The sequence below is a fragment of the Hydra vulgaris genome, chromosome 09 (genome assembly GCF_038396675.1).
Source record: "Hydra vulgaris chromosome 09, alternate assembly HydraT2T_AEP".
In the NCBI taxonomy this organism is placed as follows: Eukaryota; Metazoa; Cnidaria; class Hydrozoa; order Anthoathecata; family Hydridae; genus Hydra; species Hydra vulgaris.
Window position 1 is genome coordinate 46,177,501 of NC_088928.1, and position 27,500 is coordinate 46,205,000.

General features: G+C 27.3%; 1 protein-coding gene across 1 annotated transcript in view; it reads left to right on the forward strand.

Moving 5' to 3' along the window:
* LOC136084825 (uncharacterized) overlaps positions 1-27,500 on the forward strand; it is a 154,678-nt gene that overhangs the window by 28,854 nt on the left and 98,324 nt on the right. Inside the window, exons 5-6 of the mRNA XM_065805871.1 lie at positions 618-956; positions 7,823-8,281. Coding sequence (XP_065661943.1) covers positions 618-956; positions 7,823-8,281 — 798 coding nt within the window. The remainder of the gene's footprint in view (positions 1-617; positions 957-7,822; positions 8,282-27,500) is intronic.

Here is a 27,500-nt window from a genome sequence, read left to right on the forward strand (position 1 = left end):
TATATATATATGTATATATATATATATATATATATATATATATATATATATATTTATATATATATATATATTTATATATATATATATATATTTATATATATATATATATATATTTATATATATGTATATAAATATATGTATATACATAAATATATATATATAAATCCTGAGTTAATTTGAAAGATACTATTGTATATATACTATATGTATATATAGATATAATTTGTTGACATTTTTTGGTTACTTTATTCCATAAGGCTTTTTTAAAAAAAGAAGAAAAAAATGTTGAATTATAAAACAGAAGATTGCTGCCACAAACCCTTAGTTGATGTAGTAGCACTCCTTGAATATTCTACCTATTTAGTCATTTGATGTATGTACTGAAGCCCCCAGCTGCCTGCTATTTTGGTACGTTTTCAGCATGTTTCTTATTCATTTAAATAATATATATATATATACACACACACACATAGACAAATTTCTGGAATAAAGTCATCGTATTATAAATCAAAATTAGCAAAGTGTTTAAGAACAGTTCAGACCTCAATTTGCGGATAGCTACTTAATAGTAATCTGCAGTAGCTACTTAATTATACTAATTATTAATTTTTTTTTAGGAACCCTCAATTATTAACAAGTCATCATCAAAAATACTAGAAAAATGTGAAATTTTACTCAAGTTGATTGGACGTCCTAATATTTCGCATTCTCAAATTAAAGATAAAATTGCATCAGCATCAAGTTTTTGGTTGAAATGTTGGGAAATCATTAATCAACTCTCAACACAACATTTAGAAGTGATGTTAGGAGCTTTAAATAAAGTTTCAATCTCAGTTATTCAAGATGCTTATCCTCCAATTGAGCAAATCCAAACAGCGGTTAAAAATTATTTATTAGGAAGCAAAGGTTCAAATGAAATATTGAGCAAAGTAGAAATGGTTCATAACATGGTTAAGGTAACAATTGATTATTTTAAACAATAATATTTGTGTACATATATATTAAATCTTGTTAAAAATTATTGCCCTGAGCACAAATTGCGTTTTATGAAGTCAACAACTTTGCATTCTATATCATGTTAAAACTAATTTTATTGGTCAAGTTATTTGTTATTTAGTTTATGTCAGCGTTATTTGTCTGTTGAAGAATTATTACTTTATTTAAAGTGTTATCTTTTGTTGGGTTTTTAGTAGGATTGGTCGTTAAATATGATTGGCTGCTTTCTGTTTTAAATATTGTCATCACTAGCATGTTATTATTACTTGTAGAGTTTGTTTTTAGCGTACTAAGTAACTTTAATTGTACTGATTTGACAGGGTAGAAGTTGTTAATTGGTTCATTATTTTAAACAAAATTTAAACTAAATTTGTTTTATTTTTGGATCATATGCTTTCTGAAGTAAATTGGTAATGGAAAATATTTTTCAAGTGCATTTATGATAAGTGGTTAATTTAATTATTAACCTTACTTCTGTTTCAAAATTGATAAAAATTGAATAATCTTTTTTTTTTATTTGAATAAATCTCTTGTAGGATTAATAAAGTTTAATTAGTCTGCTTATTAGGGTACATTTTTTTTTTTTTGAAAATGATAATTAAGGAGTGATTTTATTATGGTTTGGGGTATGCTAATCAAGATTTATCTAAAAAGATTTTTTTTTTTTTAAATCAACGTGAAAGATGTAAAAAAAAAGATAGAAACAACATATTTATGGCAAAACTTTAATGAAATTGTTTTTTTCATATTTTTAATTAACCGAGCCCACTTCCAACCGTAGAATCATAGAGCACAATTAGTAATTTGTATTTGTTTAGAATTAGTAGTGAAGTTGATTAAAAGTCTATAATAAATAAAAAGTAGTTTGACATATTTTACTAGTGACTTTCGATATAATAGTTTTTGTTTTATTGCAAATAATAAACAAAATAAAATATTGTGTTATGGAGAGTTCAAAATTAAAATGACTAGAGGTTTCTCTACAAATGATTTGATTTAATACTTTGTAGTAGAAAAAGGTTGGCTAGAAACTCTAGCTTTTACCAGGAAAGATGTACTAAGAAAAGGTACACTTATTCGCAATAATTGTTTTATTTTGACAATTTTGATATCTGAGTCTTCAATGCCCAATTGATTGGAAATCTTACAATTTAAATTGTTTCGAACAAAAAATTTTAGAAAAGTTTAAATTTGATAATTTTTGTAAGTGATGTCATCTATGTCTAAAATTTTCAAATTCTGGCAAGGTAAGATGGACAAACTGTTGGATAAAACAAAAAGGTTGATTAACATATTACTTTGTGTTAATGAAAATGCTCCATGTAGGGAGGTATAAAATTGTTTTAGTTTAATAGCTGTAATTCATATTTTTTGCATTTGATCTTCAGATACTAAGGTGCCGAAACTTGATTAAATATGGCTCAAATCTCAAAGAGACAAAGTTGGAGAAAAACCAGACTACCAAAATTATCAAGTTGACAAAATAAAAAACAAAAAGACAGGAAAAAAGCATGTTTAGGCAGGATAAAGAAAAATAACAACTTTTGCATCTTTGTAAAATAAGGAAAAATTCCAATAAAAGTCATAATAATTTACACATTCAAATAGAAAATATTGAAGATTTGATTAAATCTGATGGATTGACTCCAAAAATGGTTTATTTGTGTAATTATAAAATCTTTTGGAGTGTCAGAGAACAATTTATAACTAAAAATAGGGTTTCCTCAGAAAAATTAATTACTGAAGAACCTATTATGGGTATAGATGTAAAAAAACCTATAGATGGAAAAAAAACTTCTACTTTGATTTTGATCATTGATTTAATTATTGAAGTACATTTTAAGAGTATATATGTAGATATTATTATGGGTTGATTACTATTAAGGGTATATATGTCATAGAAGTTACTATTAAGGGTATATATGTAATAGAAATTACTATTAAGGGTATATATGTAGGTAGGCAAAAACTATAAAGGGTATATAGGTAAGTAGGAAAACACTTCTACTTTGGTTTTGATCAAAGATCCAACTACTAAAAGACTTTATCAAAGAATAGAAAGGAAAACATAGGTTTTATAAATTAGGAAAACTACATAGTAGCTATTTGACCCATTATACATCTTCAAAAGGTTTGAACAAACCAACCAAAAGAGCAGCTTTTAGGTTTTATAACTGGATGGTTCCCAAAGAAATTGACTAAACTATAACTGTGATTTAATATAAAATAAAAAATCAATGACTGGGTCTGATAAGCATAGTAAATTATAAACTCATATGAAGAGAGACTAAACAAAAAAAATGTTTTTGATCAACATGTATTTCCATACAAATTTTTTTTTTTACATTACATAACATTTTTTTTTACATTACATACAACTTTACATTACATAAGTCAACAAGGCTTATAAGGTGATATTTTGAAAAAGCTAAAAGTTATTTTTAATTTGTGGCTTGAGCATACATATGTGGTTTATAATTAAAATGAAGTGTTCTGTAGTTGATAGGGCTTATCATTAGTTTAAATTTATTTTTCTTTTGAAAGGTCAAACAGTCAAAGTTAGGGATATTGTTTCAAAATCTATTCAAAATGTGGTGTTTTGTACCGTTTAAAACATGATATATATATAAGAAAACATTTGTTCCACTGAACTTCTGATAAATTCCAAATTTAACATACTATGCTATATGTTATGTATTAGCTAGGGCCCTGCAAATCAATTTGATTTTTAAATTTATTGGTGCTTTAATTCAAGATTTGATTCAGAAAAAATGAATCAAGTTTTTTGAATCATTTCTTTGTTTTTTATTGTTGTTTCTTTTCATACATACAGCGTTAAAAAGTTGTTAAATATTAACATGTATCAGAAAGTTTATCAATAAATATAAGTTTAGTTAAGTACAAAAAATATTTTATCAACTTGTTGCCCAAACTTTTAGGTTGGAGGAGGGGATACAATTTTAAAGCATTTTGTTCCCAGCCTCCAATCGCCGCAACCTTTTGCAAAGCACAATTATTTGACATAAGTATAAACACACAAATGTTTAGGTTTTGTTCCATGTCTGAAAGTTAGCTTTCTTGAACTCCAAAAAATGCTAGATCCATCATTGTCCACACACTGACGCTAATCCTAGTATGTCATGTGCACTTAAACTTCTTGGAATCGATTGGCAAGACTGCAGTGCTCATAAACTCCAACTTTGTATGAAATCAGCTATCCATAGCCAACCAATTCTTTTGACATTAATTACTGAAGCTTATAAAATAGTTGGATTTTTTCACTCATCATTGATTGAACAGCCTGAAATGCAATTGCAATTATTGATAACTCTCACTCCTATTTTAAATGCAGTATCTGAAGCCATTACTATTTTAAGTGTGGAAAAAAGCATGAGCATTATTTTAGTTTATTCATGCATTACAATTTTGAAAAATTTATTTGAAAAATTCTTTGCTCAATTAATAAATAAGGGATAAGAAAATTTGTTAATGTTCTTACTACACAGTTGGAAATCAGGTTTGAGTTTAGTAAAGACATTTTTCTTGCTGTACGCTTGTTGCTTGGAAAGGGTATTACGTCTTTCCAAGCAACATGCAGAGCATTTAGTTTGGGAGAAAAGAAACAAAAAGAGCTTATTAAGATAACATTCTAATTGTGTAGTTGTAATTCGTAAGAATATAAAGATAAAAAGCTTAAACTTTTTGAATTTTTTTAAAATAGTAATTTGATTCAAGATTTGATTCGGTATGCAAATCAAATACTGCTAATTCGCAGAGCTCTAGTATATGCATAACTAAATAATTAATGTAGAGTTCATATGCCTTGTTTAAATGCAGAAGCACCATTATTGTTTCTTTTTTCTTGCCCTTGTTTCTGTTGCTAACCTGCAATTTTGCAAACCTGCACAACCTGGTTTATCCAATATGTAACAAAAGAAATGGCATCAAAATTTGCAATTAGTTTTTCTAATAACTTTACTTTTGTTAGGTTGTATATATGTTTCACTTAAATTAAATTCATATAGCTTTCTCTGCTTCTGAACTCTAATAGTAATTGTGTGTGCTAATTTTTTAGCCCTTAAAACTGAATTAGGTAAATTGCAATTTGTGGATTCTTTTTTATAAGACGCTAAAAAAAATTAACATTTTTTTATAATGACAAAATTAATCCCCAATTTTTTTTTTGAAAATTTTATGTATGACATACTCTTATGTTCATTTAACAATGGTTTATGAAATATTTTACTTAACAGATTAAATACTTAAATAAGTTGTTATTTTTATGAGTTATGATTTTTAGTTGATTGCTTTTTTCAATAATATATAAGCAAGCAATTAATTTCAGCACTAATTACTTAGTGCTCATGAATAATTATCTATTCGAGTTGTTTTTTAAATGATTTGATCAAATAGTCATTTCCGGCCAAAGGGCATTAATAAAATTGGATTTAAGGTTGGATCTTCGAAAATAAGTAATATTATTTTTTTACATATACAAAAACTTCCCCAAAAATTTTATTTACTCTATTATCACTGATAAACTGATGCTCTGGAATTTTAAACCGGTTATTAGTAGTTATAATGCCAAGATGTGTTTTTGTTCAAGTTAAATTACATTTTGTCATTTTGCATAAAATTGATTTTATATAGCAATTTTTTATAGCAATTTTTTATAGCAATTTTTAAAGCAATTTTAATCAATTTTTACATTTTTATAGCAATTTTAATTAATTTTTACATTTTTATTGCAATTTTAATCAATTTTTACATTTTTATGGTTAAAAAAAGTTCAAGTTTAACCATTTTCTTAAAAAAGGATTCAAAACCTGATAACAGAAGAAGAGAATAGTTAAATAATAATTCAATTATTCATGAAACAAATATTTTTTTACCACTACAATATTAAGTAAGTGCTAAAAAAAAATCAATTTTTTTATATTTGTTTTTTTTTTTTTTAGTAATTATGTTAGTTTAGATTAATTTCGATTATATTTAAAGCACTGATTTTCCTAAGTTATCAATTATATTATTTATACATTTACCAAATTTTAAAAATTATCAGTGCTTTTACTAAGCTTTTAAAAAATCAAAAGAAAAGAAAAAAAAAGAAAAGATAAATATGTTTAATCATCAAAAATATACAACAAGTACATATATAAAATATAACTATATAAAAATCCTTTTAAAATTTGACCAAACCATGAAAAAAGTTTGGTGATATTTGTTGGTGAAGGAAGTTATCTCTCATAATTAGATTTCTAATTACTCTAACTCCAAAACTTATCCCTTACCAGGGTTATTGCTTCAAAGTTTTGGGTTTGGCATTAAAAGAGTTTCAAATAAAAATGCATAAAATTTAGTAATTTCTTGACTACTATGGTCAAAATTGTCCCCTTTCCTTATAGCTATGGGATGGTGAATTTACTAAATAATATTATATTTTATACTAGTATCTTTTAGACTACATGTATTACGGATGTTTATAATTGTAATCAAATTAGGAAATCTTGGTGGAATAATGGATAATCAGTGAAGCTTTTATTAATGTATATACTATTATACACCTTTAATATTTGAGGCTTTCATCAATAGTTTACTAATTGATTTGATCTACCAAAACATAGCCCTGATAAATTTTTAGCAAAACATTGTTCTGATAAATTTCATGCTTCTTTAATAATTTTGGTATTGGGTCATTGTTTATTAGGAGTGAAATAGCTTTATCCTATGTTTTTATTTCAACTTTGTCTGTTTGGTCAGAAGCTACAGATAGTGTAACTGATAACTATTTGAGGTTATTCTCTTTTACAGAAGAGGTTTGGTGCTTTCACTTTCAAAATAAAAATGATTTTCTTTCTGCTGTTTATATACCTTTTTGTATGTTTTTAACCAGTTAAATTTGATCATCTACTGCATTTTCTTCAATTTTTGTAGTATATATATATAATGGTTTTTATAAATAATTGATGATGTGATGACTTTGGTATCATATATAAAATTTAAATTTAGTGAAACTATTTATTTAGTTATGATATCAATACATATATATAGTTACATATTACTCACGAAATAAACATATGGTTATGTCTTTTCAGTGGGATTCATATGACATTCTGTCTGGTTCTATAGTTAATGAATTATTATTTGATAGAAATTTATTTTAATTTGCTAGGTTGCTAATTCTAGCTGTAAGTTGTGATTTATCATATTTTTTAAACAACTGCACATGCCAGTGAAGGGCCCAGAATTTATATGGAAATAGTGCTTTGTTGTTAGTTTCTACCTTGTTTATTTAATTGAATAATATTTGCATTATTAAAAATATCATTTTCAATAAACATCAACACAATATTTTTTATTAACTTGAAATTTTCAGCAGACTAAAATTTGTCAGTTAAAGTTTGTAAAAAGTTTAAGTAAAATACTGTTTTTTTTTTGGAAATATTTAAATAAATCAAAAAAGCTTTAGCTGTCCTGGAAAACTTTCAAGTTAACTATGCAAATTAATTTTTAGTTTTATCCCTATAGTTACCACAACTAATTTTGTTTTGAAGATCCTTGTCTTGACCTTTTTTTTTTTTTTTTTTTTTATTACTTTGATTTGATCAAACACTTAGTCTTGAATGTCAATTTGAGTTTTGGATTAGTTATAGCTGTATGTCTGCATCACTGATTATTTTTTTATAATTTTGTTCAAAAATAAATTTAACAACATTTGTTTGCTATTTCAAATGAATGTGGCACAATTTGTCGTGCATACACTTAGCATGCACTACTTGCATTCCATACTAAGTTGGAATAACCTTGGTTAATGTTCTATTTATAGAAGCTACTTGCAATTCAATGGAAAGAAGAAAAAGAAATTGTGAAAAAAGAGCTTAAAACCATTTTGAGTTCAACAATTAGTGTTTTAAGCGCTGATTTACGAGACCATTTTGAGATCATTAAATCTATTTTAGAAACTATGGATAGCTTAGATAAACCGTGGGCTATAAAAGAAACATTAAAGTCAGTACAAAGTTCAACAAATTTGGTTGAGATAGCAGCAGAAAGTTCATCATGGCAAAATGTTAATATATCTTGGCTTGCTAATGTAAAGTATTTTCAACCTGCTTTGTTACCTGTAATGAATGTACCCAGTGATAAATCCAGCGGTGTTTATAACAGTGCTGAAGAATACTTTGAAATTGTGATGCAACTGTGGATTGGTTTAACATTTATTGATGGGAATTCTAATCTTAACCCAAAATGTTGTTATAAATTTCAAGAAAAGAAATGTGGACAAGTAATGATTTATATTTTTATCTTTTAAATAATGTTTTTAAAATTTTTTAAATAATCCTATAATATATTATTATTGAACTTAAAGTTGCTGCTGTTGTTGCTAGCTTGTACAAGTTTGCTTAGAACTCATGGGGGCCATTAAAGCCGAGTTAATGGCAACCAAGTGTGGCAGCACTTTTTTTTATATGAAAATGTGAATGAAAATGTATACAAATGTCTAACTTATATAAACTTCAAATTATGTAATTTTAAAAATCATATCAAATTTTCACAGATTTACTTTTACATGAAAACAGCATTGCAGCATTATATTCCCAATTTTGGTTTATATTTTTTGTCGTTTTATAAAGTTTTATAAAGTCTTTTGTTTATTAAATAGTGTTAAAATTAAAAACAAACTATGCTTTAGTAGCGGAAGTGGTAAGCTCACTAAGCTTACCACTTTGGCTACTAACTAAGAGGTAAGTTGCGCAAGTTCAAAACCTTTTGCTAGTATGTTTAGTTTGTTTTTTTTCCATTATTTTCCCATTTTCTAAAATGCAAAATGAAACAAATTTGATTCTTTTTAAAACATATATAAAGATATTATATGCTATAACAAATGAAAGGAAGAGAGTTTTAAAAAAAGCTTAACAATTCTAAAAAAAATCAAAACATCGGAAGAAATTTGTTACACATATGTCATAGAGGTACTTACGTTATTAGTGTGCTTAGGTTAATAATTTAGTTTGCGCATTAAACACCCAAAATAAGATACAACTTTCTTTCTTATTGGAAAAATGATATAACATTAAAAGTTTTATTTTCTTTAAAATTAATTAATGGGGCGAGGGTCCTGGTAATGTGCAAATGGTCTGAACACAAACTTAATAAAAATTTTATAGATACTTATTGAAGAAAAAAACTAATTAGCTCGCCTCAGTTTTTTTTTATGGAAGATTACAATTTTACAAAAAGAAAATATAAAGTAGTAAACATTAATTATTTACTTAAAGCAATGATGTTAAAGGTTTTTATTTTCCACCACTTACTAAAATTATTGAAATAAAACAAATAAATATACCAACAATCAATGTGGAATAGACATATATGCGGTATTATAAGGATTATGGTAAGTTCATTATTTAATATATTTTTAAGTCTATTTTAAATATTTTAACAAACTTTTTATAACAGTTGTAATTTATCAATAAATTTCAATCGCGTATTCTTGATTTTATTTGATGTGTACTGATATTCAAACCACTGACAAATTGCAGTTTATACAACAGTTACTAAAGTGTTTAAAAACTTTTAAGATTATTTATATTACTAAAATTTATTTTTAATAACTTTAAAAGGTACACAATATGTATAGTTTTCCTATACACACACAGATAAATATATATACACACACGCATAAATATATATATATATATATATATATATATATATATATATATATATATATATATATATATATATATATATATATATATATATATATATATATATATATATATATATATATATTTGAGATAGTACAATAGAAGTCTTTTCAAAAACTGATTTTAAATTATTGTCTAGGTAGTTTCCAAATAACATGTAGAGTAGTTAACAAATTTTCAAAATTAATATTTGCAAAATTTGTAGTTACAAAAGGTATAATTTTGTTCTTTTCTCTTTTTTGAGGTGCTGGTCCCTGTAGTTGAGCTTTAAAGATTCCATTATTAATGATTTTACTGGGTAATTGCATCGAACTAAAAAATGTTTTGAAGTTGAATGTTGTTGAAGTCTGATTTCCAAAAAATGTTGTTGAAGTCTGATTTCCATTTTTTTTGGATTAGATACAAAACAAATGATTCGTATAGCTAATGTAAAAGGTATATTGTCCTTTGTGTGTTTAGGGTGATGGCTTTTGTAATTTAGATAGTCATGGGAGTTTGTAGAATATCATGTAGAATAACTGTTATATCTAAAAAGTTTAAAAATTGATACTGTGCGATATTCCTAAATGAAATTTTAGATTGTTCTTCTGTATATTTGATATCGGGCTGTAAAGAGTTGAGACACTTTAACAGCAAATTAACATAAATTGATTTTAATAAAGCAACAAAACCATCATCCATGTATCTTTTGAAATTGTTTTGAATATTCTCGAATTGAATTTTATTGAAAAAAATTGGTAAAAATTTAGGAAATAATTTCACTTCTTCAAGATATCCTACTACTAAACAAACATATGGTGGAGCCATCTTTGTTCCCATAGTTGTTCCAATCAGTTGATTGAAAAACTCATTATTGAAAGTAAAATTATTGTTCTTTAAAATAAAATTCACGCTTTCTAAAATAAAAGCTTCCGAAAATCTGATTGGTATATCATCACGTAATTTACTTATCCAAAATTTAATTGCTTGTAAACCTAGTTCATGAGAAATACTAGTATAAAGATTAGAAATATCAACACTGTATAAAGTAGTATTTTGGCACTCCATATTGTTAGGTAGTACTCTAATGAAATGCCAATCATCTTTGATATATATGTTGTTAATTTTGGTACAAGAGGTGATTAGATTTTTTCAACGAGCTCACTGAGGCGCTGGGCCTTAGTGAACTTGTTAACAACATGGAGTACCAAAATACTACTTTACAGTGTTGATATTTCTAATCTTTATACTAGTATTTCTCATGAACTAGGTTTACAAGCAATTAAATTTTGGATAAGTAAATTACATGATGATATACCAATCAGATTTTTGGAAGCTTTTATTTTAGAAAGGGAAAAAGAACCTCCAACTATTAGTCTTCCAATCAGATCATCGGGGCATAAACATTCAATATATTCATTATTAGATTCTTTTATAAAATTTTCTATTGCATTAGATTTGTGAATTTTCGGTAACACATAAAAATTGCTAGTTTTCCATTCATAGTTTTTGAGATAAGCTTAAAAAATGATTATTCAGCCGTTTTTAAATTTTTCTTTTTTCGTTTTGTTGTTTGTTGTTATGATGACAGAGCACACACCACTGTACCATTATAGTTAAACAGGTTTTTTGTTTCTTGATTTGTATTATATGGCTGATGATTGCCTTTAAGCATGAGACTATTACTAAAAATGAAACTATTATTAGTTGTTTTTTTTGTTTATAAATTTGAATATATGCATAATTCTCTACAATAATATAAATATAGATAATTTAAATATACTCTATTTATTATTGAGCACTCTTAAAAGTACAAGAGCTTTTGTATTTTATTTGCAAATACAAAATATCATTTTACATATATATATACATATATATATATATATATATATATATATATATATATATATATATATATATATATATATATATATATATATATATTGATATATATATATATATATATATATATATATATATATATATATATATATATATATATATATATATATATATGTAAAATGATATTTTACACATATTATATTTAGATACTCTTATTTAATAAGTTATCATTGGTGTAAGATATCATGACATACTTTTCGTATAGACATAGGTTGCATCATTTTTATATTTTTTGGTATTAAAAGATTTTGCGTAGTTAGTGTATCTAAGTTTGAATGTGGTTTCACTATCTCCAAAATACACTTTTTCGTTTCCATCCAGTGTGCGTGGGTGTAGAGTGGCTTGTTACACTATGTTATTTACTTATTTTATTTTTTTGTTAATTAAACACCCCAAGGCCAAAAAGACCAGTACAGACGAGAAGGCTACTTTATTGAGGTTATAACCCTCTTTCAACTCTATAACTCTTAAATACAAACCTTGACAAATAAGGCCGCTGCTTGGAGAAACAAATTTTTCAATTTACAAGGCACTGTTAATTTTAATAATACAATTGCTATGTTTATTGTAATCTGAAGTGTCGTTTTCATTATATAAAGGTTATGAGAGGTAACGATTAATTTCATGTTTGGCATACAACATTAACTCACCTTTAGAGTATTTCTATTCAATTCTTGTTGCGTTTAATAGCCAGCATATAAGTGTTTGTCTATTAAATCTAAAAAAAGTTAACCAATTTTGATAGAAACATTTTTACTATATGGGGGATTAAAAAGATTTGATTGCGCTTACAGTTTTTCGATAGATATTGGATAAGTTTTGGAATATAATTAAATTTATATTTGAAACGAGACTTTTTAAATGCATTTTAATACATATCAGCAGAGTTTGAAAAATAGCTTCATTAGGTTAATTAGCTGACAGCCTTAACTCTACAGAAGGAGGAAGTTGCTTTAAAACTCTAGGAGAATGATGGAATCAACATGTATATATTTTAGTTCATTATTTGGTTTACGAAATGGTCTTAAAGATTAGTCATTAAGGTTAAGTGTCAGGTTAAGAAAGTTTAAAACCTTTATGTTACATTGTATAAAGATAGAGTGTTTTTTATTTTTAAAAATTTGTGTTTTTTATTGTATCCATGAGATGGCCACAAGTATTTTTAAAAACCACTAACCCATCATTTCAGTATAAGCCGAAATCTGTTTTGCTAAAATGCTGGGAAAGCTGAAAAAGAAGAAAAATTTCCACCAACTCATATACCTCTGCATTGTCAAAAGTACCCATAGCAACATCAAACAAACCAATGGTCTTTTTAATCCAAGGCTGCTTATTATTAAACAACAATGAGTTTTGGACTTGTTTATTTATTAGTTTAGGGTAATTCCATCTCAAATCAGGAGGCTAATGTCACACCATTTTTTAGATTTTGCTAATTTTTTTATATGTTATAGGGTTTATAAAATTTAGGAAAATCTGAAATTTGGAACCTCCATATGGTTCTTGAGATATTCAGGATTCGATTTTCTTATTTATGCTGACTCAGCATTTTTTGCAAAACACTTTTTTGTTGTTAAATAGCAATATTTTATGAACCAAATGAGATACCATTCTGAAATTTTGTACATAGACTATCTTCCACATGCCAGATACAAATTTTAAATTTTTTTGACCACCTTGATTACATGTAAATTTGATAATAAAGGCATATATTTTGGGGTATTTCAACAATCAAAATGACGATGTCACCTTGATAATTTTTTTTTCAGGCATTGTTATAACTTACGATATAGGTATTAAACATCACTATTAATAAAAATATATTACTGCGTATTTCAACTTTTCTTAATGCTGCTAAAAATATTTTAAATTTATTATAATTTATCTTATTTATGACAAAACTAGCTACATTTTAATTTTATGTTGTAAAAAGTTATTGTTATAGTCTTTTATTGGGAGGGGGAGGGGCAATCAGTCTTCCTTCTTTCTCCCTCCTCCCCCCCCCCCTCCCTCCACCACCTCCTCACAAAAAATAATATTAGTTATATTTTCCGAATTTAATATTTATCCAAAATTGAAAGTTTTGTTTTGTTAAAAAGTTTTCTTTTAAGTTTTTTGGAGGCCTTATCGATCAATAATTATAGTTAGTATTTTTATTTATCAAAGCTAATTTTTTTTTTGTAAAAGATCAACATTTTTTCAAGTATAAAAACTTTACTAGGCTGTAATCCAAATGCATTTATAAAAGACATTTTTTGTAAAAGTTTTTAGTATTGATTCTATGATTAGATTGATACCATCTCGTACACCACTAACTTCTTCAGTTGATAACAATAAAATTGACAATCTAAACTCACTTTTAAATGAACAAAAAGACCAACTAAAAAATGTGACAGCACGCTCTGCAAAAATGCAGATATTGACATCAATTCCAGAATCATTGTCACTCCCAAAATCTGCAGAATTTTTTAATGTATCTATTTACCTTATACAAGAGGCTTAAAAAGCTAAAAAAATATTTTGTATAAAACATCATCAAAAAAAGGAAAGTCGCTTTCCCATGAAACCATTTATCTTGTTTATAGCTTTTATCAAAGTAAAAAGTACACATGAATGATGCCTGGTAAAAAAGATTTTGTCAGTATATGGTACAGGCAACACATGCAAAAAATACTAATGTTGATTAATTTAAAAGAACTTCAATGTAGGATTTAAATCTGAACACTCTAATTTAAATATTGGATGTTTAATTTGAATGTTTTTCCAAAGCCAAATATGGTGTGTAACCACAAACTTATCTGGCACTCACAGTGTTTGTGTCTGTATCTATCATCAGAATGTTAAGTTGTAAACTGGTGCTCTTATATTAACAAAGACTATAGAGATTTAATGGAAATAATTGTTTTCAATTGGGTTAATCCAGAGTTTATGTTAAATGGATGTCTACCATGTCCTGGTATTACTGGTTTAAAACAATTCCTAACAGTAAAATTTGAAAGCAGTGATAAAAAAAAACAACAAACCAATGGCAAGGTACAGATAGAACTGCACTGATCAATGAAGATATCAATATTGAAGATGTTATTGACCTTACATGTAATAAAATAGATAAACTAACATCTCATTCACTCATAGCTAAAATTCAGGCCAAGTTTAAGACAGTAAAGAGTTATTAAATCACAATGAGTGTATAATATTGGGTGCAGCAAAATTTTAATTTATTGTTCAGGATGAGGTGCTAAGTTAACACTGGAATAAACTAAAATGTACACTTCATCCTATTATTATATATTATAAATCAAATGGTAATCTGATACCTAAGTCATTTTGCTTTCTTTGTGATGATTTTGAGCATGATGTATACTTTGTTTATAAAATACAACAGCTCTTTATCAATTACACTAAAGCAAACATTCTACAATTTAGTAATATTTAATACTCCACTGATGGATTTGCAGCACAATATAAAAACTTCATTATTCTTTGCCATCACAAAGAAGACTTTGATATTGATGCTGAACGGGATTTTTTTGTCACAAGCCATTGTAAATCTGCTTGTGAAGGTATTGTGATGGGGCAAAGTAAAACGAATAACTGCACAAGCCAGCTTAATAAAAACAATGAATGGACAGATTTTAGATGTTAATAAGATGTTTGTATTTTGTGTAATATAATATAATATAAAAAGCATTCAATAATCATATAGATTATGTAGCATGCAAGATTGACAATTTTTGGTGGATTGGAATTATAACCAAAAAAGATGTAAGAGAAGCAGATTATAAATTTCAATTTGAACTATTTATCCGCCATGTGGAAGATTATCAATGTAAAAAATTTCAGGAATATATCTCATTTGGTTCATAAAATATTGCTATTTAACAACAAAAAAGTGTTTTGCAAAAAATGTTTAAATAAGAAAATTGTCAGCATAAATAAGAAAATTGAATCCTGAATAACTCAAGAACTGTAAGGAGTTGGAGGTTTCAAATTTCAGATTTTCCTATTTTTTATAAACCCTATGACGTATAAAATTTTTTGACATGGAATTACCCTTTGTCTTTGTTTTTAATGGTTACATATTTCTCCTCTAATTTAATTGCATTATTCAAAAGATTTCATTAACAGAAGAATAAAAACCAATGATTTCAAAAATTAAAAATATATAAAAATTTTTGCTTTTTATAACTATGAACCAATCTAAAATATTTTGCTTGCTTTTTCATTGATTGATGAATAGAGAATATTTTTCAGCTCAGCAATAACGCTAGATAAAAAAACATGTTGAAACATTGTTTTAATATTTTGGAAATATTAAAACAATGTTTCAACTGAATTTATATCTACTATATTACGCATACATTATTAGAAATAGGTTTATATATAATGTTTTTACATCTTCTACATATATATATTCCGTCATGCTACTTGAGCAACCTGAGGTTACTTGAACCGAAAAAAATAAAATGTTTATTTATTTGTTTCTTTTTTATAGAATTATTTGGTACAAAAGTAAATAAGTTAATTATACACTTACACAAGTCAAGTAACATTAAAAAATGAAAAGGTTACATTTTTTTTGCAAGAAGTGATTAAAAAAATATTTTTTAAATAAATTTCTATCATTACTGTGGTAATGGTAGAAATTTATTGTAAAGTATAACCAAAAAAGATAAAAATTATTTGACAACATTTCTTAAAAGGAGTATCAGTTGCTACAAAATGTAGCAATTATAATTGTTTTTTATTTTTATTATTTTGATAAAAAAAATTGTATTTATGTTTGAAGTTCATAATTGGGGCTACTTGAACCCAAATGTTGTTGTAGTAGCTTATGTTTGATAATGATTAAATTTGTTTTCCATTAACATTAAACCCCAAAGTGTAATAATATATTTAGAAAGAGTTGATATATCTGTTATTTTAACCATGTTTTTAATATTTGTTAGATTATAAAATGTATACCCAATAAATGTTGATGGTTGGTTAAAGCTATTGTTATAAACCTTTTTGCGTATACTTCGTGCTATCATAACTGGTTCTACCAGAATGTGTTTAAAAAAAAAAAAGAAAGAATAACAGATAATTAGGATCTAGAGCTTACAAAGACCGATCAAAACTTAGAGCAAGCCTGTATTAATATTGAATGTCGAGCTATGAGTCAACAATTTTTTTTTAAAATCAGTCGTTCCAGCATAAAAAGATCTCTTCGAAAACGACGCTTTACTATCACAAAAAACCATGCAGGGCATCCAGCTGTCTTCTTGCCTGATGAAGAACAGTCATTTTGTAATCTCTTAAATAAAGATTCAACTTTTGGCTACCAACTGACCTCATTTGATCTTCAAATTATTGTGAAATCCTATCTAGATCAATTAGGGAGTGATATTCAATGTTTCAATGAAAATCAAACAGGTGTCAAATGGATAAAAGCCTTTATAAGAAGACATTAGCTATCCGGGAGACTTGTCAGAAGCTTCAAAAGGAGCAGGGATTTTTACACAATAGGTTCCAAATAAAAGAAAAATTCCCTGAAAAAAGGGGGGAACCAAACTCAACCCAAATAATTTTTACTCTACAATTGTCATTACTAATTCATAAGTCCATGAGTTAGCAAAAAGTTTTTTTTACATTGACATAAATATGATAGAGACCGCAAACTTCAAACATGTATCAAATTTGGGTCCAAGTAGCCCTGTATGACGGTGTATATGTATATATATAGACCACTTCTTTTGTTGAAAAAAAGGTGCCAGAACTCACCTGTACTTTTCTTTATGTAAAATGTGAAGCAAAAATTAGCACCTAAACTTGTAAATAGATTTTGTAATTATATATAGCCGTGACTAGGCTACCCTCGCATAATTTCCAATTAGAGGGCAACAAACATAAGTAGCTATTTTTGAATGTAAGAATCTTTTTATTCATTTTTATATAATGACAAGTGTTTTTTTGTTTTTTTTATGGTGGTTGGGGTGAGTGGGGTGATAGGTCACAGCACTGTATATGTAATGCAAACTATACAAAATAACAATCTTCTTAAACAAATCCCTGAGTTTTTTCAAATTTTTACCAGACAAATTATCTTGTTTCCTTTCCTTGTCTTTAGTGTATACAGCTAAATGTTTTTTTCTAAGTAATATCAAATCAACTTATTAGGATTGAAACTTGTTAGCAGTGGTCCCACAATTTGATGATTAACAGCATGGAAACTATTTTAGTCATTAATGAAGCCCTTGTTGGTGTTATGATAAGAATAATCTGTAAAAATACTTGTTCGCATTCACTTAAGGAATTAAGGATAGTTTGTAGAATACCCAAATGTACCAAATAAACTATATTTTAAGGGTACGTATTTTCTACAAGGTAATTACGGAATTCATGAATCATTTTTTTTTTATTTAATTGCAGTCTTATTGATAGATTTCTTTTTTGAATTTTTTTAAACGTCACCTAAGTTATAATATTTTATGGCCCTAGTTTTGGGTCTAAGATGCAAACCCATTTAGCTAACTCAGCATCTTTATCAGCAAGCAATCTTTTCTCAATTGACTCTTTAAGTTTTATATAAAAAGCATATGAATAACTATTTGACAAATCTGTTTAAGAATTGCTATTGTGGAGTAAAACTCCATGAAAGTAGAGATTCAGTGCTGAAACTGAGACAAATCTATAATTGGGACCACCATTTTTTTCTTCTTTCTTCAAATAATTGAAGAAGTGCTTTAGTTTTTAAGTTTACTTTTTACAGATCAATGTTGTGCTTTTGGAATTCAAAACTCAATTTCTATAGTTCTTGGAGAGCATCATACATCAATTCTAGATCCATTAAAAATTGCTAATGTATTTTTTTTAAACCTTCATGAGCATTTTATTTACTTATTTTCCATATAAAATCAACCATTGCTTCTTTATAATAGTATACCACACTTCATAATTTTTCCAAATAGTATCAACTACTGATAATTCTAGTCTATGATAAACGCAACTCCAAAATATAATAGAAGGAAACTTATCAGTGAGTAATTTGACAACATCACTTTTGCATCCTAACAGCACTGTTCATTTCAACTTTGTTATTTTTTTGATGTTCAATTTCCATTTCAAAGTTATTAAAGAACTAATTTCCTTTCGCAACTTTTTATGCAGTTTTAAAAATGTTTGCTGTTGCAATTTTCTCACGTGTTAAAGACTTTAAAATATTGTTTGCAAGAATTTCTTTTTTAACTTCTTTTAACATTTTAAAGGCAGGTTAATGTTCAGCAGATTCTTTGTGATCAAATACATTCTCATATAGCAAACTCAACTGTTGCTTTCTATCTTCACCATAGTCAGAGGTTTCATTACTGGACCATTCTTGGGACATTTTTTTTCCCATTTTAGTTTCTATGCCAAGTGTTTTGCCACTTTTTGGCAGATAGTGTAGCTGTGCTTTTTTTCAAAAACAGAGCCACTCGTTTTTAAAAAAAACTCTAATTCTTGCTCTAATGTCCAGCACCTTAGCAAGTTGTAGTTAGTATAATTGTTTGCAGAAGATAAATCAGGCATTGTATTTTTGATTTCATCTCTTAATTTTGCACTTAATTTAGTTGTTTTCTTAACCAGAGAGTCAGCTGAGAAAAACCTGGTGATCTTTCTCATGTTTAGTTTATTTTATTTAGTTGATATTTTTATATCACTTTTTAAATATATTAAATTTCCAATTTGAATTCAAAACACCAATAACAGGAAATTCATTGATGATAACAATAAAAATTGCTTTTGCAAATACTTAAAGTATACGTTTTTAAAATTGACTTATTTAAAGTGAGATATGAGAGATATTCAGAGAAACAATCTACAGAAATAATACAATTTCTTAAAATGCACAAGATTGTGACATTAATATATGGACAAATAAACAAATAATTTGGCATCAAAAAGACGTATGCTTTTAAGAAAATTAGTAAACATAAATTCTTCTCAAGCAAATTAAGTTTTAACTGAAGGCTAAGAAATAATAGGTTCTGAAACGCATTGCTGTTTTTAAACCTGCAAAAAATGTTTTACATAATGATCTTTACAAACTAGATTAGCTTTTTCAACTGAAACAATTTTAAATATGACTTTTTTTTTGAATTTAAAATGTATTAAATACTTTAAAATTAACTAAGTTATATATACATATATAATAATACAAAGAAAAAAAATAAAGATAAATATACCCCTATAACACTTAAAAGTTACATACGTCGCAATCAGTTAATTGGCAACAAGGTAACATTGTCTAAATTTTAATTAAGTATTAAGTAAATTAACTTGATAATATCAAATTTTTTTTAGTATTGCTAATTTTCATCTTTCATTTTATTTTTATTGTAAAATAGCTTTGTCTCAATTGGTTACTCCGTCACTAAAAAAAAGATAAAGTTAAAGAAATCTTACATCTGAATTTTTTTTTTTTTAACTTTTAAAAGTTTTAACCAATTGAGATGTAACAACTAAATCTAGATTTGAAATGTAACTAAAATATGTCTGAAACATAGACCTTTTTAACGTTATGTTAAGTCTCCACAGGTTACACTTCAAAAAGTAAAATCGAAAAACATTTTAGAAGTAATGTAATTTAAAAAAATTAATTTTTTCTTCGTATTTTAAATGCGTTTAGAGTTTTAAATAACTATGTATCAAAATGTCCAGTAGCTGTATTCACATCTCTCTGTTAAACCCTGCAATAAGCTATTGGCTGGTGAAAAGTAAAACGGCAGTTTTTAACGCTAGTCGTAAAATTAACTCGTATTCTTATGCCTATGTTTGGTTAACGGCAGGAGTAAATTTAGTTATCAGAAAAATGGGACAACTCAATAAGCGCAAGTTTCATAAGTGCGAATGACATAAGGGCGAACTGATGTATGTGCTAACTTGCATAACTGTGAACTGACATAAGTGTAAAGCATTTCAAAAACTGGCAAAAATGCGAACTAGCATATGCCAAAATAGGCATAAGTGCGCCAAACAAATTTGCAAACATTGGCATAAGTGCAAACTGGCACAAGCACGAACTGACATAAGTGCAAAGCAGTTACAAAAACTAGCATAAGTGTAAACTGGCATAAGTGCGAATTAGCATAAGTGCACTAAAAGAATTTGCAAACTTTTTCCATAAGTGCAAACCAGTTACAAAAACTTGCCAGTTTCTGTAACTGGTTTGCACTTATGCTAGCTTGCATTTATGCCAATGTTTGCAAATTTATTTGGCACACTTATACCCATTCGCTTGTATACCAGTTTGCACTTATGCCAGTCTTTGGTAACTGCTCTGCACTTATACCAGTTTACACTAATACCAATTTGCACTTATGTATTTGTTTACAAATTTGTTCCTCAAACTTATGCCAATTCACACAGATGCCAGTTTTTGCAACACTTTGCACTTATGAAATTTGCGATTATTCAGCCTCCCAGCAAATATTTAGCCCTACTCTAATATACAGTTAAAATTGCTATTGGAGGAATTTTCTATTATATCGATAAAAATAAAAAAAGGTATCCAACCAAAACAAGCGTAAATAAATAAGTTTACTTTAATAACAAGTAAGCTAAAATATATATTATATCAAATTTATATGATTTATGCCTTAATTGTAAAAATTTTTTAACACACTTATTATATTTTAAAATACATGTTATTATGAAATAAGATAATTTTGCATTTGATTATAATGCACGCACTATTATGAGCATTCATGTATGCTAGTACATGTTATAATACTTCCGCATCTATATAATATTATGCGTTTATTTACGTATAAAAGCAAACACACATGTACTTTAATTTAAAAATTGAGAAAGGGTATTATTGGGTGGATCTTCCAATAATACCCTGTCTCTTTTAAATAAGGTGTAAAATTGCATTGTAAACATAGTTGGACCTGCTCTTGCAGCCAACCTCCAACCATTATCACATTATCATAATGTTGCTTCTCTTTCTCTTTTTTACTATAATGGTTACTGCCCTAAAGAGCTAGCATCTCTTGTGCCATCTACTAAAATTCATTCCTGTGTTGCTTGTCATTTAATTAAGTCTCATCCTTTTACTGTGACCGTTCCTAATAGCTCCAAAAACTCATATTCATCTAGTTTTTTTCCTTTAACGTCAGTTCTTTGGAGTTTGCTTCCTTCATCTTGCTTTCCTGATTTATATAATTTGTCCATCCAAGCAGCATGAGTTGAGTTATTGGTTCATTAAATCCGCCTTTTACTTCCTTAATTGTTTTTTTGTTAAAGCTTGGCAATCTCCTTCATAAACCTTCTGTATCAAATGTCCCCAAAAATTTTCAATTGGTCATGGTTGAGGCACATTATGGAGATTGGATTCTTTATCAACAGTATAGACATATTGGTTCATCCAACTTACAGAATCTTTAGAATAATGAGAACTTGCTAAATCTGACCAAAATAAATAGTTAAAGTCTCCATGATACTTGTGAATGAATGAAAGAAGTTGTTTTTCTAAACATTCATCAATATAGATTGATGAATTTGTTACTACAACCTTGGAAGTGCAAAACAATGGCTCAGACATATCGTGGTCAAATATGGCTATCCACAATTATAAATTTTTTGGAGTTTTATAATTTTTTGTTCTTTCTGTAGTATCCAGAATTTCCAGGCATGTTTTCCTCTGCAATATAAAAGTATTTTTCGTCATCAATGATCTGCAATGAAATGCAGCAGAACAATAATCTTTCAAAAAGATTATTGTTCAGCTGCATTTAACCTCATTTTAAATAATTGTGTTTCAACTAATTAAGTTTTTATTTTGTAGAATGTTTAGGCTGATGCATAAAACCACAAAAACAAATTATTATGCTTAAATAATTAAATTCAGATTTGTCCAATAACTTTCGCATCATCCGTTAATCCACACTGGTTGGAATGTCAATTTTTGGTTTTAGTCCAATATTTGGGAATTCGATTTTTCTTAGATGTTTCCAACTTTTATACAAACTTGCTTAATTAACTGCTTTTAAGTTTCCAGTTTCATTATTAATTGTAAAAACCTCCATTGTAATTTTTGTTTTTCTATTCAATGATTCCAATTGGAATTCCATCAGCATCGTTTCGAAAGAACCAATTTTTCCATTTATCATGTTTACAGTTACCTTTTCAGTTTTACCTTGCAGTGACAACTCAGCTGCTACGTCAGAATTTAAATATGTTTTGGTACCTCCATTATTAAGCAATACATATACTGCAACTTTTTTATTTTTATTACAAAAAATAACAGGCACCATTCTACGTGATATGCAGTTCATAACTTGTTTTGAATGTAATTTGATGTTCAATGTGTGAGAATTTTCTATTATTGCGTCATTTTTCTTTGAGTCTTCAGAAAATGTTCCATTTAGATGTCTTTTTTTGTGAAGCAAACAGTTATCATTATCTGTACAGCCGTCAATCCTACAAATTCTTGTGTTCCAGCATTCTTTTAAAGAATGGTTAGAATTCAAACATCTGAAGCAGAGTTTCTTTTTCTTAGCTGTCTCTTTCTTTAATATTTTGATTTTGAAACGTTGGACACTCCCATATTTTATGATCATTTTTGCAAAGAGTAACATTTCTGTATTCAATTTATTTTCTTTTTTTTGATCACTGTTACCAAAATACAAATTTCCTTCATATGCTTTGTTACCAATATTTTTTTTTAAACCATGTAGAGTTTCCTTTGCTGAATTTGAAAATCTGCTTCTTCAAAAATAAACTGTTTAAGAGATTCAACATTTTCATTTAGTCTGTTCTCATACACCCATCATTTGCATCTTATTAACATCATCTCTGGAACTTTTTTTTGCATTTGATGGTACAATGTCCCATTGCCAAGTTCTTCTGTTCTATTTGTTTCTTTTAAGTTTGTTACTGCCACATCTAACAAATCCGCAAACTTCTCTACATCTCTTAGATTATTTTCCATCATAGGTTTAAAGTTGTTCAGTTCATCCAGGTATATAAGTACTTTTCTCCTTTTCCACTAAGTCTTTCTTCCGCAGCTTCATAGACAAATGCCCAAGTTCTTCAATTGCTTTTAATACCTCTCCATATAATTATTGACATAACTGAAGTAGTTTATACTCAGCTGTCTCTGAGCTTGATCAATACATGCGCAGATTGAAACTTTCCACTTTTCATAGTTTTTTTTATTGCCTTTAAACATTGGTAAAGAGGCGCATTTTAGTTTTTCCAAAAATTTTGTTCAATAACAAAAACATTTAATAAACACTGCTGTTCAAATAGTTGCCGAATAATTGTTGTTTAGTTCGTTATAGCAATATTGACGCTATTTAGGCTTTAAAATGTTGTTTTTTTATGCCAATTTGGTTTTCTTCCAATCAGTATATATTATCTCTACATATATATCTATATATGTATATATATATATATATATATATATATATATATATATATATATATATATATATATATATATATATATATATATATATATATATCTGTGTGTGTGTATATATTTATATATATATATATATATACATATATGTCTGCATATATATATATATATATATATATATATATATATATATATATATATATATATATATATATATATATATATATGTATATATATATATATCTGTGTGTGTACCATTTAAGAACAATGTTTTTAAATGGTACACACACAGATATATATATATATATATACATATATATATATATATATATATATACATATATATATTATATATATATATATATATATATATATATATATATATATATATATATATATATATATATATATATATATATATATATATATATATATATAGAAACAATGATTAAAATTATATCATGTTTCAAAGTATGTCTAAAGCATAAGTCAAGTAAATTTTAGAGATCTTTGGTTATGGTGCACATGACAATATCATCAAATACAGAAGATGGTATATATATATATATATATATATATATATATATATATATATATATATATATATATATATATATATATATTTTTTTTTTTTTTTTTTTTTTTTTTTTTTTTGTTATTCACCTCCCCAAGGCTGAGAAGGCCACTACAGATGAGGAGGCTACTTAATAGTGGTTATAACCCTCTCTCAACTCTATAACTCTGAAACACGAACCTCGACGAACAATGCCACTTTGCCGAGAAACAAGTTGAGCGCGGTACTACCAGGGACGTGGTGGGGATCGAACTCGGAACCTATCGCTTATAAAGCGAGCGCTTTACCACTACACCACTACCGCGTATTATATATATATATATATATATATATATATATATATATATATATATATATATATATATATATATATATATATATATATATATATTTATTTATTTATTATCTTAACTGTTGCCAATTTTGAAACTCTAGGATAGTAATGACAAAAAAATTTGGGCGCAATTCTTTACACAAATATCCATGTTTTATTTTGTGCAGCACTTTATATTAAATATTGTTTAAGAATTATTTTTTAGATGTATTTGAAATATTGGTAATTTTTTCTTCTTATTAGGTTTTTAGAGAATATTAAAATATTTTAATTAAAAAGTTGAATAACATTCTTGTATGTTCCCTACTAAAGATTCATTTTAGCTCTTAGAAAAGTTCATTTTAAAAGTACAATAATTTTTGAATAATTAGTTGTTGATTTCATAAAGAGAAAGAATACAGCACAAGGTACACAGTGACATAACTCATTTTAGAGTTAATATGTAGTTTAAACACAAAAATAAAACCTCAACTTTGGTACAATAAAGAAAGTTGCAATTTCTCGAAATGTCTCACAATAAAATTACTCAGTTTTAACATTTTTATCTATTTGCAAAAATCGAAGAAAACATTTATAAGAAAATGTGGAATCCATAAAAGTGAAGAGACATAAATATAAAATTTAAAAAAATAAATCTAAGTGTTAATTAGATATAAACTCTTAAAATTTTTCGTTTTGTAGCGTGTTTTAATTAAATTGAAAGAATTACTCAGCAACCATTATTTAAAAAATCGCTGGCTGTGACTAACCAATTAAACAAAATCATTGTCTGTTTGCATCGCAATGTTTAGGTGTGATAAGAAAAACAATACAAAAACTAGTTTACGAAGCTGGTTAACGGAGGAATTTTGATTGAAAAACTATTTGAGTGGTTAAAAATACGAAGCCTTAACGGAGGGATTTGAATAACATTAACTTTCCTTGGTTTTATAACCAACCCCTAAGAGTTTTTTTCTTATCAGGCACTCAAATCCTCCGTTAGCTTAACGGAGTGATGTGAATATGGCTGCAGATTGGTTGCATCCTAAAGGTTATAAAATAAATAATTAGATTGCTTGTGGTTTAGTTTATTAAAAAAAGACTTTTTTAGTTACAATAGTCTTGACAAAGTAATAACGCATTTACAATATTGTTAATAAATGATATTGTTAGTAAAACAAATTTGTTAAATACCGTGACTTATTAATAAGTTACGGTATTCAACGATGCGCTTGTCAAGACATTTGTAACTAAAAAATATTTTTTATAATTAAGCAATGTTAGTTAGCTAATTCAGCCACCCCTCTTTAGTATGTCTGTAAAAAACTAGTCTTACGCAAGATGAGTAATATTGAAATAGTATTATTGAAGATGAGTAATATTGTGCAAGATGAGTAATATTAAAATATTAACCTGAAATAGTAAACCTGAAACCTAGAGCTGAGGCTAGGCTACCTCACATCCCCAATTAAGGAGGGAGGGAGGGGGTGAAGGCCAGCAAGTTTGGGAAAAAGTCCTTTTGCAAATTTAAGGTCCTTTTTCATTTAGTAATACCTTGCAGAAAAAGTTTTGAGATTTTGGTGCCCTAATGACAGATTTTTGAGGGGGCCTCCAACCTATTGGCGATGGCACTGCTAAAACCCGTTTTTTGCAGACTCAAAAATGAGGTTGTCTAAAATACAAGCCAGCCTTACTCAAGGCCAGTGTAAAAAGGGTGGCATGTGTGTGCATATAGGGACACTATAGCCTCAACTCCCCTTTACCATACATCCTTTTATGTTGGCAAACTAGGACCTTCAGTCAGAGACTTTATCTTTTTTCTTTGGTTAGCTCGCGAATTATGGAATTATGGTATTTTCAAAAATTCTGGAGAGCAATCTGATTCATCTAACTACCGTCCCATTAGTCTTCTTCCTATAAAAAACAAGGTTTTTGAATCTTTGATTAACAAACACTTAATCTTGAATCTAATAACTTACTGTCTGATCATCAATATGGATTTCAATCTTCTTGTTCTACAGTTGATTTGCTAACAGTAAAAGTTAGGTTTTATTGTGCATTAGATATAGGTGGAGAGGTTAAGGCCATTGCTCTTGACATTTTAAAGCTTTTGATAAAGTTTGGCATGCTGGTCTTCTTCATAAGCTTTCTTCTTACGGTGTATCAGGTAACATCTTCAAGATTATTGAATTTTTCCTTTCCAATTGTAGTATAAAGATGTCCTCAATAGACAGCACTCTTCTTCTTATTCTGTAACTTCAAGGGTTCCTCAAGGTTCTTTCCTTGACCCTATACTCTTTTTAATTTACATTAACGATCGTCAAAATATTTGCACGTCTAAGGTGGCATTGTTTGGTGATGATACTACCATTTATTCTTGTCATAATAAGCCAACACTCTCTGATTGCTTGGAGGAGGCATTTGAGCTTAAAAAGGATCTCACTTCTGCTACAGCATGGGGCTTACAGTGGCTGGTGAACTTCAGTTTAGATATAACTCAATTTTTTCAGCCAATCGTTATCACAATGCTTTAGATCTTCTTATATTTATGAACGGTAAAATACTCGATGAGTCATCCACACTTTGTCTTCTAGGGTTAACTCTTACTTCCAATCTTTCTTGGAAACCATATATAAAATC